The sequence below is a fragment of the Polypterus senegalus genome, chromosome 13 (genome assembly GCF_016835505.1).
Source record: "Polypterus senegalus isolate Bchr_013 chromosome 13, ASM1683550v1, whole genome shotgun sequence".
NCBI lineage: Eukaryota > Metazoa > Chordata > Cladistia > Polypteriformes > Polypteridae > Polypterus > Polypterus senegalus.
Genome location: NC_053166.1, coordinates 73934351 through 73950087, shown reverse-complemented (window position 1 = coordinate 73950087; position 15737 = coordinate 73934351). Strand labels below are relative to the sequence as shown.

Sequence of the window (15737 nt, the reverse complement as noted above, 5' to 3'; positions counted from 1 at the left end):
AATTACAATTTTATATAATTTTGCACTTTGTTTTTTTCAAGATTCATCGGACAATAGTAACACGTACCACAAGTAGATACAAAATAATCTAACTTAATTGTATGACCTGTAGCTTCACCAATGATTTTTATTTGGTCTTCAAAAACTATTGGGATTTCCTTCTTTATTAAACTGGAGAGAATTTTAAAATGCACAATTCTTAATAAGTCTACAGTTTTCAAATCTTATCTACAAGAGATATAACAGCCACATGATGTCTGTTTTCACCTTTTTCATTTGCACTGTCAAACCATCACAATAAACTAAAAAACATACCTTTTAACAACAGAAATGGAGACAGACTTCCTAAGTTTTAAAATAAGTAAATAAATAAACAAATCCAGAACAGCACAACAGACCATGTGTTTATCGTTGTTAGCAAACCCTTTGAAATTGTGGCTTCAAAAGTCTATAGCCACCTGCTAATAAAAAGATGCATACTAGAGCTGTCAGATTGACTGTCATTATTTGAATGTACAGTAATCCCTCGCTATATCGTGCTTTGACTTTCGCGGCTTCACTCTATTGCAGATTTTATATGTAAGCATATCTAAATACATAACACAGATTTTTCGCTGCTTCGCGGGTTCTGCGAACAGTGGGTCTTTTTACTTCCTGTACATGCTTCCTCAGTTGGTTTGCCCAGTTGATTTCATACAAGGGACACTATTGGTGGATGGCTGAGAAGCTAACCAATCAGAGCACGCAGTTAAGTTCCTATGTACGGACTGGCTCAGCGACAGAGCGCTGAATTCGATTCTGCGGCGTTAACCAGGAAGTTTCGTCTCGCTCATTCAGCATCAATGTGTTTCGCTGTGTAAAGAGTTAACTTTTGTGCTCTTTTGTGTTTATCTTTGTGCATAGTCAAGCCCTTCATTATGGCTCCAAAACGATCTGCTCCTGCGACTGCTTCAGGGGCCATGCCCAAGTGCCAACGGAAGATGTTAACAATTGCCGAAAAGGTAAAAGTTTTGGATATGCTGAAGGAAGGGAAAAGCTACACCGCTGTAGGATGCCATTGCGCCATCAATGAGGCCACGATTCTTTTTATTTAAAAATTAGGAAAGGAATATAAAATCTACGGCCGCAGTGTCCTTTGACCAGGGTGCAAAACGAGTTGTAAGTGGATGTAATAAGGCAGTAGTCTGGATGGAATCTGATTTAGGGATTTGGATTGAAGAAGAACAACGGCGGTGCTGCACAGTCGCCTGAAGAGGCTCCTTTAGAAGAGCTGTAACGCTCTCCTTTGTTGTGCAGTAAAACTAAACTCATTGTTATCGGACAAGTCATGGTGTCATTGTTGGTGAGTAACCATAATTTTCTACTTACAGTACTTAGTACATGTACGTACGTTTAGTGTCACTGTACACACATTTACTGTATACAATTTTTCTTGGATTGTACGTATTTATTGCTGGTGGCCTGTCTATCGTAATGGCTGTAACATATGTGATATCGGAGACACTCTATATCTTTAAAATAATATTTAGGTTTTACTGTATATAAACAGTGTGTTTACATACATAATTTCAATGAATCATACCTAATATCTAAGAATACAAAGGGTTTATGCTGTATTGCTGTGCGGGGAATATTTATAAACAGTGTGGGATAGATTATAAGGGCTTAAAATATATAAAAATAACCATACAAACATATGGTTTCTACTTTGCAGATTTTCACCTATTGCGGGGGGGTCTGGAACGCAACCCCTGAGATCAAGGAGGGATTATTGCAATTCAAAATTACTTGGAAAAGATGTTGATTACAAAAGCTGACTGGCAAACAATGGTTGTTTGTTTTACTGTGCACTAATTTTGGCATTGTGTTAGTCCAGACTCACCATCCAATGTTACTGTATTTTGCAGATCTGTTTGCACTTCCACAGACAGCCTTTTAATAATTTGAGTGGCTAGTTTGTTGTCTTAATTAGTAAAACTTATACCCCTTCACAATTAAGTTTAGGAGAGTTTTTTTTTTCTACCCAGTTCCACTACTCTATTTTTTTGACATACAGGTGATTTTACAGTAAATTTTAAACACTTCTCTAGTACATTTAAAAGTATTGTTCTGTATCTTATCCTGTTCCAATTCAGTCTTAAACCTGACATCCTTGACTGTTATGCCAAGAGGTTTTCATCAATGCAAATGGAAAACAACTGAAATAATCCAAATCTTCCTTTCATTATTATAATGTTTTAAATCCCCATTTTAAAGACCCTTCTGTTTCAGACAATTAATTAGTCTCAGTCTTGTGTGACTGCTAGCTTGATCCATAATGCCTAAAACAATTTGGAGCAGTCAAAATATTCATGCCACCATTAGTATATTTTACTGCATCTGTAAAGAATAAAAAGACCCTATTTGTTTTAATATTGTTTGTTGTTCATTGAGCATACTAGATCTGAGTTCTTTTACATATTGCCTTATGTAATTTTTAAAGTATGTGGTTGTATTAATGCCTGCTGTTGGTTCCATATTATTGACAGTAGAGTGTGAGACACATGCAATTAAACCCAATGTACTATTACTATGCAAACATAATACACCTGAACCGGAAATCTTCAAGATGTCTCCTAAATGTTTAATAATTAAAAATTAATAGCTTAATAATAAAAATAATGCACTCAATTAAATAACATAATAGTACAGACCTATTGCTACTATTCCTTCAATCACCAATCGTCCTCCCTGTCAGTTTCCTCTGTTACTTTGACTTTATCACTCTAGAGAATGCTTTCACCTGAAACTATTAGTCCCAACTGTGGACAAAGTGCCACTCCATATCCTTACACATACATTTGCGACTTTGCCAATTAACCTAACAAGCACCTATTACCTTTGGTATCTGGAGGAAAAACAGAAATCACTAAAGAAAATCCCACGCATACACAGAGGAAATATATCAACTCCATAAATTCAATGCCCGAGCCAGGAGTAAAACACTGTTTTTGTAGTTATGAAATAGTAGCAATATCCACTATGTAGGGTCCATTAAACTAGATTCAAATGTAAAGAACTAAGGCTGCAAATAACTATTTTGCTAATCAATTTGTTAGTCAAGTATTATTTCAAGTAATCAATTAAAAAGGTGTTCTGTAATATTTATACTAACATGCAAGCATTTGATTAAAAAGTTGTATTTGACTAATCTGGGTTTTAAAAATGCAACACACACACACTAAAGTGCAAGTAATTTTAAAGTAAATTAAAGTTTTATTAAAGTAAATTAAAGTTTTATTCCTTTCACTATGCATGCCTTCACAGAATGCTATAAAGTTATAATTCTTGTTATTCACTTAAAGGCCGTGTTTAACATTTTCAAGGCTACTGTTAATTTCAAGTGGAAGAAGGCTGAAACCAATGTTGAGCCTCAACAAAGGCTTCCTAGCATGTATTGTTTAATTTCATTCACTAGGTAGTAGCAAAAAGATGAACCAAGTGTTCAACACCTGAGGAATTTATTTTTCTTTACAGCACCAGATCAAAAGAATTAAACTGCAAAACAGGTTTTGCATATTGTTGAGCACTCGGATACTGCACTGTCAGTTAATGAAATGACACAGAGTGCTGCTGGATTTGCCCTAGGCATAGATGAGAGAGAAAGATAATCATTACTTTAGTGTGTTTTCTTTTTAGGTGCTCCTACATCACCACTGTGCTCCTGTACAAGGTGAGCTCATTTTTACAGATCTTCAAGACAAAGATTTCTTACCACATGTGAAGCTGAAGTGACTCCAATCCTTTTTGAAATTAGACTCGCCACTGTATTTAGACCCTCTGTCTCTGCCATATTTCAAAAAATAATTAACATTAAAATTAGTCAATGAAGTGATACACATATGTAACAAGGCATCTAACTGACAACAAAATTAATTGTCAACACTTTTCACGATCGATTTTTATCAGGGACATTAATTAGCTGTTGCAGCCCTACTGGCAAATATAAATTAGCTAACATACAAGTGAGGCTATGAGAATTTCCTGTGAAAGACTGATGCCTTATCCATGCATAATAGGCTTCGATTCCCTATCTCCCTTGAATTTAGACTCAATTGCACACTGCACAAAACAGAGTTTGACCATATACTAGGGCTGTGCGATATGACCAAAATCTTATATCCCGATATTTCATATCCCGATATCACGATATAGTACATTTTCTTTGTATTCAGTGAATCTATACTAATAAAAGGCAAAGCCCTCACTCACTCACTCACTCACTCACTCATCACTAATTCTCCAACTTCCCGTGTGGGTGGAAGGCTGAAATTTGGCAGGTTCATTCCTTACAGCTTCCTTACAAAAGTTGGGCAGGTTTTATATCGAAATTCTACGCATAATGGTCATAACTGGAAGCTGTTTTCTCCATTTACTGTAATGGAGATGAGCTTGAACGCCGTGGGGCGGAGTTTGTGTGACATCATCACGCCTCCGTAATCACGCAGTACATAGAAAACCAGGAAGACCTCAAAAAGCGCTGAAGAAAACATGCATTATATAATTGAGAAGGCAGCGAAACAATAAGCGAGCGAGTGACATATACAACCATATTCATGAGTTCTGCTACTTCGGAAACAAAGCACGATGTAAACCTACACTTTAAATTAAGTTCATAGACAGGCTGCGCTGGCGTTTGTAATTTAGTGCCTGCCCATATAAGGCCGTCCGTCAGCGGCAATCCAATAGCAAACTGCCACTAAATATTCACGGGTGAAGGACTGTGCTTATGCAGAGGAAGATGAGATGGTCAGGGTGGTATTTGACACAAACTCAGCGAAACTGCGAGAGAAAGTTTTAAGTGCCAGGACTAAGGTAACATTAAATACAGCCATGGACATAGCACGAGATGGCACCAGCACAGCTGGGAACCTTCGATGCATGTACACCGAGGCTCACGTGAACTGACGCGTGCACAGATAAAAGCAACAGTTCCAAAGAGCTGAACAAAACCAATTACACAATTGAAAAGGCAGCAAAAATATGAAGCGTCTGATAAGCATATTCATAAATCCAGCTACTGCGGAAACAAAGCACACGTGGAAAAAGTCAATGTCCCGCTAAAGGAAGACAGTGTAAAAAACCCGTGCATGCAGTGTGTCAGGTCTCAGATAAAGAAGAAGACGAGCTGTTTATTGATGCAGTAAGAAACGAATCGATGAAAGAAACCTGTCATCTTTACAACGATTGACAAACACGGAATGTAACTTGAACACAACACATCCTACAAATACGAACCTGATTGAAAGAAATAATGATAATCAAATCCTTGATGACAGCAACACTCAGTAACACTCACAAAACAAATACTGTATATTGACAGTCATGTTACGTTATTTTTAAAATGTTCCCTTTTCTTTTCTAGCTTTTTAACACACTACTTCTCGCTGCGATGATACGCTGGTATATATATATGTATATATATATATATCCCGATCTACATACTCGAATAATGGATACTTTATTCGCCATCAATGATTGTTTTGGTAAAGCCATACTCAGTGTATTCATTAGATGAACGGTAAAAAAGTAAGAGCGAGGGGAGGATGACTTATTGAGGCATGTAGGCTGTAGTGCGCGTCAACTCCATCTGAATTGCGCGATCACATTTGAAAAATATATCTTTTCAAGTTCTATTTAGTCCATATGTGTCAAACTCAAGGGCCACGGGCCACATCCGCCCGCGAGATCATTTTATATACTGTATTATTGTTATTAATGGCCCGGTATATGAAGCGCTGGTAACACAATAAACTACAGATCCCATAATGCAGCGCTTCAGCTGCCTTGCGAACACTTAACGCGTTAATCAAGTCTAGCTTATGATGCTGCAAGTTATTGCGAAGCTAGCTCACACGATGCTGGAGAGAAAAGTTGATTCTGAAAATAGAGCCTTTAAAAACCGATGGGAGGCTGAGTATATGTTTACTGAACCCGTGTGTCTCATTTGTGGAGCTAATGTGGCTGTAATTACAGAATTTAATCTAAGACGGCACTATGAGACAAAACATCAGGGTAACCTGAATGCAATGCAGAAGATACAGAAAGCAGAAGAATTAAATAAGAATCTGACACTTCAGCGGACGCTTTACCCGTGCACAATCACAAAGTGATTTCAAGTGAAGCTGCTTTTATGGGAGACACAAATGCACCTTGCACCTTGCCCCACTTTCCCTGTTGCCAAGTAATGTTAAACCAAGTCGTCACTACGGTGTTCCCAAATCGCACTTTGCTGATAAACTGAGCGCTGCACTGAGTTTGCACGGCGCTTTGGTGACTTTGAAGAACAAAAAGTCCGTCTACATGCGCTCGAACCTTGTGCATGTTTGGTAGCACATATCTGTGTGAGAAGCTCTTCTCAGTGATAAAGACTAACAAAACAGCACACAGGAGTCGCCTCACTGATGAGCACCTGCAATCCATCCTGAGAATCTCCACAACACAGAACCTCACACCAAACAGAAACGAACCTGTTGCCAAAAAGATGCCAGGCGTCCAGCTCTAAAATGACATATGAGCAAAGACAACTGAATGATTTGATTTGTTATTGCTGAAAGGAACACATTTTATTTATATTTCCAGGTTTTGTTATGCAGCATGTTCATATTTGAATTTGTATAATTTTGACAGGATATATTTTTATGGAGAGCAAAATCTTTTGGGATATTTAAAATCTAAGTTTATTTTTATATAAAATTACATAAGAGTAAAGAAATTTGAATGTTTGTTCTTTTAACGTTTACTTTATTTCTAACTTGTATAATTTAGACAGGATATATTTTTATGGAGAGCAAAATATTATAAGTTGTTTAAGGTTTGAGTTGATTTATTCAGGAATAATATTCCTGTCTGTTTTACCATTCCTACCAAAGATATTTCTGTCGACTAAATAAAAATTCCTTCTATTTAAAATTTAAATAGAACTTGAACAAATCGATAGTTCATAATATCCACGCAGACTTGCACGTAAGAGCGGGAGTCATCCGTTTTAACAAGCAGCGTATTGCACTGATACAAAATAGCTGTGTGTGTATATATGTAGATATGTATGTATATGTATATATATGTTTATATATGTGTGTGTGTATGTATGTATATATATATATATGTATTTGTGTGTATGTATGTATGTATGTATGTGTATGTGTATATATGTAGTATATATATATGTATATACTGTATGTGTATATATATGTGTATATGTATAGATATGTATATATATATATATATATGTTTCTGTGTTTGTGTGTAAATATATATATATATATATATGACAACAACACTCATCACTCACTCACAACAGTGACAAAACAATTACATTGACAATCATGCTACGTTATTTTCAAAATGTTTCCTTTTCTTTTTCATTGCTTCTTTAACACACTTCTCCGCTGCGAAGCGCGGGTATTTTGCTAGTAGTTTATATAATCACCACTCCTTTTTTTTTTTTTTATTTAAATTAAAAAAATCAAAAATGACAAGTACTCAACTTGTAATTATTTCTGTTCTTTTATTTAGAACATTTGAGCAAATGTTTGACTTAGAATGTAAACATAAAATGTTAATGTATCAAATATAAAACACTTTTCAAAAACAAATTACTAAAGCCCCAATATAAAATACTGCTATATAAAATGCCTGACATAAACAAAATGTGAACTGTAGCAGCAATAACTCTCACAACATATATTAAATATAAAAGGATCAAAGCACTAACAACTAAACTATATAAGGCCAATAAACCCTTTAAACAAAATAAATACAAGTCTAACATTAACTGTCAAAACCAAATGAAAACGTTGTACTTCAAACTGTAGCAGCAATAAGGCTTACGACAAAAATATATTAAATATATAATATTAAATATAATATTTTTAGGCTACATTCTAGTAAAATGTTAATTTGCACATCGTAGTGTGGCAAATCTCCGTTAATGAGTTACAGCTGATCGCCCCGTGCGTGGGACTGGACGGCGCTAACGTGTTGATGCCGTCCAGCCCCAAGCACGGGGCGATCCGCGGTAACTCATTAACGGAGATTTGCCATGTTAATGCAGTTGTGGCGTAAACGTAATGTAGCGTTCTGTTCTTTATTGTAGAGTTCTGTTCTGCAGTTTGTGTTCTGTGATTTACATCCCTCTCAGTTATTTATTCTGTTGTCCCTGTTATTTCTGATGGACCGTAATAGAGTGGAAGGTAAAGGAGGTTCGGAGGGATGGGGGTGGAGTCGAGGCTGGGGGCGCTGTGAAAGGAGGAGTGGACGACGATCTTGTCGCCCCTAGCTAAGAGAGTTTGTTTTTGGATTGCTGTCTGTTCGGCGTGGTTGTGGCCAACAGCAACCATTTTTTTTTGTTTGTGTTTAATAAAGAGGGAACTAACCAAGTGACCGTCTCGGATCGTCATTACGTCTGGAAGACGCTACAGTAATTTTAACAAGATTAACGCTGACAGCAAACGCTGCAGGAAAATTATGCCTTAAGCAAATTGTTTTGGTAGCAATTAATCTTCCAAGCTTTTAACATGCTCGTTTAAATAGTACCTTTACAACTGTAATATCCTACGTGGCCTGCCTCTCAGTTGTAAACTCTCTGCATGCTCGCTCACGTGCTTTTTGCGGAGGTGGTAGAAGAGGTTTGTCGTGTTGGAGTCTGTGGTAGTGATCGGTTTGCAGCATAATTTGCACAGTACCGTTTTCTGGTCCGTGTCAGACTCTTCAAATCCAAACCATCTCCATACTACAGAGGTTGCTCCTCGTTTAGGAACAAGGTCCTTCTGTGTGGAGCTACCTGGTGTTGCCTCGTCTTCACCAGCCATGCTAGTGTGTCTGCATCCACGTGGTGGCCATCAAAACAATGAAAAAAATATTGCCGTAAACAGTTTATTTTGCGACACCACGAAACAAACGATAGCGTAATGTGCAGCGATAGACGTTTTCATATTGTCATCCGATATATATCGTTATATCGAACAGCCCTACCATATACATCAACACGACACTCTTCTCCTGCAAGATACACCATAGTTTGAAGGAAAATATATTTACATAGTTCATGGCATCAAATCATTAAGACAACAATGTGAACAATTTTTTCCTCACAAGACTACATTTTTGTAATGAGGGAAAATATTTTATCGTAATTCTTTCCAGGAATACATCAGTTTTTAGATTTCTATTCGTAATCAACAGCAGGTGAACCAAGTTTTAATTGCTGGCTGTGATGTCTTCGGTTTCCCACCATGTTCAAATGACAGTACTCCTGTTGTCTAAAGAAACACTGTCAGATTGAGTGGTGAATCAAAACTGTCTAGGTATAACTGAATGTTGGTGTATTCACCAAAGCATCCTGCATGGACTGGTAGCTCACCCAGGTTTCTTCCTTGCTCCCAGTGATGCTGAAATACCCATGATTCTTACAACACAGCACTGGCTAAAGCATGTTCACTTAATGAATGGACCGATATCCATTTACAATATACAGGTGGAATCCTGTTGTAACAAAAATATAAAAACAGTTTGTTGTAACGAAAATTTCATTATAAAGAAAATGGGGAAAATACGTATTCTGTTGTGACCGAGGTCACCACCAATTTGCCACCTCTAATGGCAGCAGTGCAAGGATAGCTCCATGGTTGTTTTGTGTTTGGTTTGCTGTATACCAAACAAGGCACAGCAATTGCTTGTCCTGTCTAGGATCAGGCTTACCATTGAACGTGCTTGTCACACGATGTTTAGAACATTTAACACCAGATTTTGACATGCTCTTCCTCGCATTCTCCTGGTTTGCCACAGTGGTGTTTCTGAGGCACTGGTGTTCTAATCTGAAAATGGGAGCTAAAGCAAGACGATTGCCCCCATGTCACAGTTCCTATCTCGTGTGCTTGTGCACTGAAGTAACAGCTCCTATTTTGAATGAAGTCTTGAGACTGTACCTGCCTAATCTATACAATAACAAAGTACCTGTGTTTTCCTTGGAAACCTGGACTCACCTTCCTGTCAACTCTGTGACCCAAGCTTGACAATACCTGTATAAAAAAATAGTGCTTCTTAAACTACAAAAAATTGTATTTGAAAAGGAGACTTTAGATGTAACTTTTCTTTTTCAGCATAAGCCGACACCGTTTCTCACTTTTTTTTTGTTTATCACAAAGAAAACTTTGAGAGCTATGAAACTTGAACTGTACAGTATCCACACACGATACAATGACACCCGTGGACGCTCAGTGGAGCACTGACTCAGATTTCAGCTATACCTGTATGATATCACACCCCGCTGAGACTGCCCAAGACTGGAAATTCTGCAGCAGACTATTACTTTCTTTTGGTCTAACAAGAAAGAGAAAGTTTATTGCAAGTCTCCCAAGACTTGCTGAAAGTATAGGCAGAGTATTAAATATTTTTTCCATCACATTATTATCTTCAGTGGCCATTTCTGGTGGAAAAAAAACTTTTGTTATACTGAAATTTATATTTCATTAAAATGAAATCCATCAAACATGATGTTGTATGAACATTTGTCCAGGCCAGCAAAAAGTATTTATTGGTCTAAAAGTTTTGTTACTTCGGTATTTGCTATAATGGGATTTGACATGTAGTATGTACTATATTTGAGTACATTTTTATGAGCACTACAAATTTAATAATGCAACAACACTTTATGAACATCCATGTAACAACTTTAACAGTAACCATCTGACACCCAGCAGTTCTGAAAATTCATAAAAGTGTGAAGAAAACCAATTTTCTGTGTGAAGTCCATGAGTTACCCAACCACGCAGCCCCATATTACTTAGCACCAAAGACTAGGTCAAAAATGACTTAACTGGCATTTCATCTGGTACATTCTGCTGACATTTTCCTCATACTTTCTACCCAATCCTTAATTTATAAACATTCCTTACTAAACATCACCCGAAGTACAAAGCAAGGACACATTTTTAATAATCTAGAGAACAAACAGGTTAAGGGAATAGTTCAGTGAACTGGTAACTTTAAACCACAAAGATCAGTACCTTGGTGTGTTCTAAGTCATTCTTCCTGCCTTGTATCTTTGATATTTTACTATATTCTGATTCTTTACATGTACAGTGCCAGTCATAATGTTTGGGACAAAGACACATTTTCCCTTGATTTACCCTTCTGCTTAACAGTTTAGAATTACAAAACAAACAATTCTCTGCCAAGCCTCTAATGCAGCCATCCTTAGCAGGTTTCAGGAGCTCGTTCCCTTAAGTTTTTTCTTCAGCATATGGAAGTTCTGCTCAATTAGATTTAAGTCGGGTGACTGGTTTGATTATGCAAGAACGTTCTATTTTTTAGCATTGGAAAACTCCTGTGTTGCTGTAGCAGTAGGTTTGGGATCATTATCTTGTTGTAGGATGAAAAGCCCTAATGATTTTGGGAGCCAATTGCTGGAACTTAGGCAGATGTTTCTATACAATTCATAGTAAAACTGCCATCAGCAGTTTCATTGTCAATGAAGTATGCCAGTACCTTAGACAGCCATACTTGTCTAAACCTTAAGATCCCCCAACCATGAAGTGGTATGCTCTTGTCATACAGGTTCATTTTTGTCTCATCTGTTCATAAGACCTTTTTCCAGATTTCTATGTGCTGTTTAAGTACTTTTTCACAAACTGTAATCTGGCCATCCTATTTTTGTGGCTAACTGGTGGTTTATATCTTGCAGTGTGGCCTCTGTATTTCTGTTGATGAAGTCTTCTGCAGGTGGTCATCTTTGATACATACTGAAGACCGTTTCTGATCTGTCGGACAGGTGTTTGAGCTTTTTCTTTACCAGAATGAAGATGCTTCTCTCATCAGCAGTGGCGATATTCTTTGGCCCACTAGTCCCTTTGCGATTACTGAGCTCACCAGTTTGTTCTTTCTTCTTAATGATATTACAGACAGTTGATTAAATCATAAGGTTTTACCAATGTCTTTAATGGTTTTATTCTTGTTTTTAGCCTCATGACTTGTTTAATTGGCACAGCTCTTGTCCGCAAGTTGAACAATAGCACCAACTCCAAAAGGTAGATGCAAGCCTAGGTATCTTAGGCCTGCACTAATGAAGCAAAGAAACAAACCTCAGTAACCACAAACGCCTCCAATGCCAATTGTCCAAAACATTATTGTGCCGTAAAATGGAAAGACTATGTATGAAAGTGTTGTCATTTTTACATAGTTTGACTGAAATGTATGCAAATAACCATAAATTAAAATCTGCAATATGAATTTTAATTATGTCTAAAAATTGTTTAATTTGTAGTTTTAAACTGTTGAGTTCACAGGTAAATCAAAGGAAAATGTGCCTTGCCCAAAACATTATGGAGGGCACTGATCACTGATTATATCTGTAGTTTCTAACACTAAGCTGCTACTATTTCACAGGCTTTATGACACCTGTTCCTCAAGACTGTAGTAAATATATTTAACCATTAGCATGCCACTGTGCTTTATGTATTAATTGGTTTTGCAAATACATATAATTTTTGCCTCAGCTTTACATTTTATACACAGATTAAGTTTGCTTTAAAACACACATATAAAACCATTCAAGCTTTAACTGAGAATATGAGACATTATATGACCTGCAGAATAATGGAGTCGGAGACACCTACAAAATCCTTCATTTATTACCTATTTTTAACAGTAAACAATACCTGGGAAAAATATGCATTGGTATACAATGGCATTTAGCGAAAATGTAGGTTCCTACTTTACATAACATGCCAAGATACAACACCGCGTACTTTACTATGAGTGGCTGCTTTTCGTCACTATTATTTTACTATTATATTTTTTTAGTTCATACCGTCATATCTTTACTAGATAACTACAACTTATATGTAAAGTATTTTCTAGGTATCCATTACTAACATTCAACTTCCTTTAGTGCTGAACGTATGCGTTTACTTATTCATATATTTTTTACTATTCGGTGAACCAACTACGGACACGACGCACCTGCCATGCCCAAAGCTTCCCTGGCAGTCATTTTCAACTAGACATCGATAAGTACTTTTGAAATCCAGAGTGCTACTCTTCCAGTCCTTACTTACCTTCTGCATTTCTGCGGGATCCGAGGCTCCCTGGGTTCTCTTCTACCGGACCAACGTGGCTCACCTGGCTGCTCCCTGCCATGTTGGCACTGACCTCCGCTTCCGTACTCAGGCGCTCCCGCCTCCTTTCCTTTACCTTCTTCTTTCCTTTAACGTATTGTCTTCTCCTCGTTATCAGCTGCAGTTCCTTTCTTATTCATATCTCCTGCATCGTTAAGCCAACCCCATCACCTCAACCTAAAAAAACAAAACTATCGCAACAGACACCTCCTTATCCATGTAACCAGAGCGCCTCGCAACCGAACCAAAAAAGTGCCTAGTAACGACGCGCGGACGCCACCATGCGGCGCGGAGGATTTCCATCGCAGACGTGAAAGACTAGAAGTGATTCTGTGCAGCCTCGATTAGGTACGCATAGACGCATATAGACAGACGCCGCATTCACTGTGTTGCCCAGTCGACCCGATACGTCAGCGCGTCCGCCATATTGCGAGTGGCAAAAGTGCCATTTTAAACTAATACAGGTAGATGTGGAAGCCGGGTTTTGTGGTGAAAAAACAATAACGTTTAAAACAGCATCGTTTACATACAAAATATTTTGGCGAATCGTTTAAATGCAATTATTTATATCCATTTATACACTAATAATGGAAATTATTAAATAATAATAATAATAATTATTATTATTATTATTATTATTATTATTTATTAAATAATTCCTCCCATATAAGTAGCATTTCTCGGACTGCTTTCTTTCCTCTCATTTCTAGATTTCATCCTGTTCTTACACAACACAGTACTGAAGTACGTATCGGTTTATACCCTAGTCACCTCATGTATAGATTACTGTAGTGCTATTCTATCTGGCATCCCACAAAAATCTATCCATGGCTTACAACTTCTTCAAAATTCTGCTGCCAGGATAATAACAATACAATACAATACAGTTTATTTTTGTATAGCCCAAAATTACACAGGAAGTGCCACAATGGGCTTTAAAGGGCCCTGCCTCTTGACAGCCTCCCAGCCTTGACTCTCTGAGAAGACAAGGAAAAACTCCCAAAAGAACTTCATAGGGAAAAATGGAAGAAACCTTGGGAAAGGCAGTTCAAAGAGAGACCTTTTTTCCAGGTAGGTTGGGCGTGCAGTGGGTGTCAAAAGAAGGGGGTCAATAACCTGCTGTTCTAAATCCACTAAACATACTACACCTATTCTCTCTCAACTTCACTGGCTCCCTGTTCACTACAGAATACAATAAAAAATACAGCTCTTAACATTTAAAGCTCTCCACAACCTCACTGATCTCCTACAGACTGACACTCCTCTCACTCACTCAGATCCTCATCTGCAGCTCTACTTTCTTTGTAGAGTGCTAAGAAAGGCACCTATTAAATACAATATATTATTATTATTATTATTATTATTAATTATTGAGATGAAAACTTTACCAATGTGTGAAAGTCAAAATAATAAGACTGCAACTGGCAGTCTGGTCTTTCTTTTAACAGTGAAATTATACACTCAATGACAAAAATAAACAATTTTATCGTATACAAATTGATAATAATTTCTGAAAACATTTCACTCATTCCTCTCTCAGTCTCTCTGTCTCTCACAAACATACACACATGCACACACAATGTGGTTACTTAAATATATACAGAATAGGATCTAAAATCCTTGAAACAGAACTGTCTTACATAGCTTTTTCTGTGTATTGCCACTCTGTAATTTGAGAGTATTCAGTCTGGCAATATGGTGCAACCTTAGTTTGTGGAAGACAGACACAACTAAAGACATGAGCATAAAATGATGGTTGTCATTTTCTAACTGTGTTTCCTCAATGTGCTCCTTGAGAAAAAACACATCATCTGAACCAATCTCAGGCCTAACAAACTGATTGATCAAAGATATGCTGACAGCTTGCCCTAATGTCGACTGTCAGATAACACGCTCAGCTACTTTGACCACCTTGACTGTACCCTCAGAATAAATCATCAGGCCCCCTTTGTTTTTTAATGTCAGCAAGTGGTAACTTTGAACATATGATGCCGGTACAGCATCTGTTACCAAACTAGCGTGGCACACATCACAGGACAGCTTTCTCAAAATCCCGTCTAAGGGCTACCTCCCACTGCTTCCTGAGGTGGATTTCTTTGGGAAACCTTCAAAGTGTGAGAAATGTTAACAGCTAACAACAATCTACATAGTTAGTGACTAAATACGTTTAACCAAAATGTTGTTTGGAGGCTAACTTGAGCACATAAATGCATAGATTTGCTAGCTTAGCCTGGCTATAGCTAAAGATAAGATTATAAAACGGGATTTTCTAATGGCCAAATATAACCAAAACAATTGTTCAGCCTTACCTATGAAATGTAATCCCCCAGGATCTGGTTTGGAGCGTACAGTGGTTTGTACAATCCCAAGCAGCAAATCCGTGAGGCATCTTTATCCACTACTTCACTCCACAGCAGTGCCACTTGCAATATGGCAGTGATGTTGATGTACAATGCTGCTGGTCATGCGGTGTCTAGTAATTCTATGTCTATGATTGTATGTATAAATCCACATACTCGGGAAGGTTGGATGCTGAGTATGCTACAGTACAAGAGGGTGGCTATATCAGTCAATCTGACT

At 37.4% G+C, this 15737-nt stretch overlaps 1 protein-coding gene across 2 annotated transcripts in view; it reads right to left on the bottom strand.

Annotated features, from left to right (window-relative positions):
- slc35a2 (solute carrier family 35 member 2) overlaps nt 1-13449 on the bottom strand; it is a 73672-nt gene extending 60223 nt beyond the window's left edge. Inside the window, exon 1 of one of the 2 annotated variants that reach the window (XR_005636321.1) lies at nt 13098-13448. Coding sequence is in view for 1 of the 2 variants with exons in the window: in XM_039776204.1 (XP_039632138.1) it covers nt 13098-13179 (82 nt within the window). In the remaining variant the exon portion in view is untranslated. Of the gene's footprint in view, nt 1-13097 lie in introns of both variants that reach the window. The other variant, XM_039776204.1, reaches the window with a different exon arrangement.
- Nucleotides 13450-15737: the final 2288 nt, after the last annotated feature.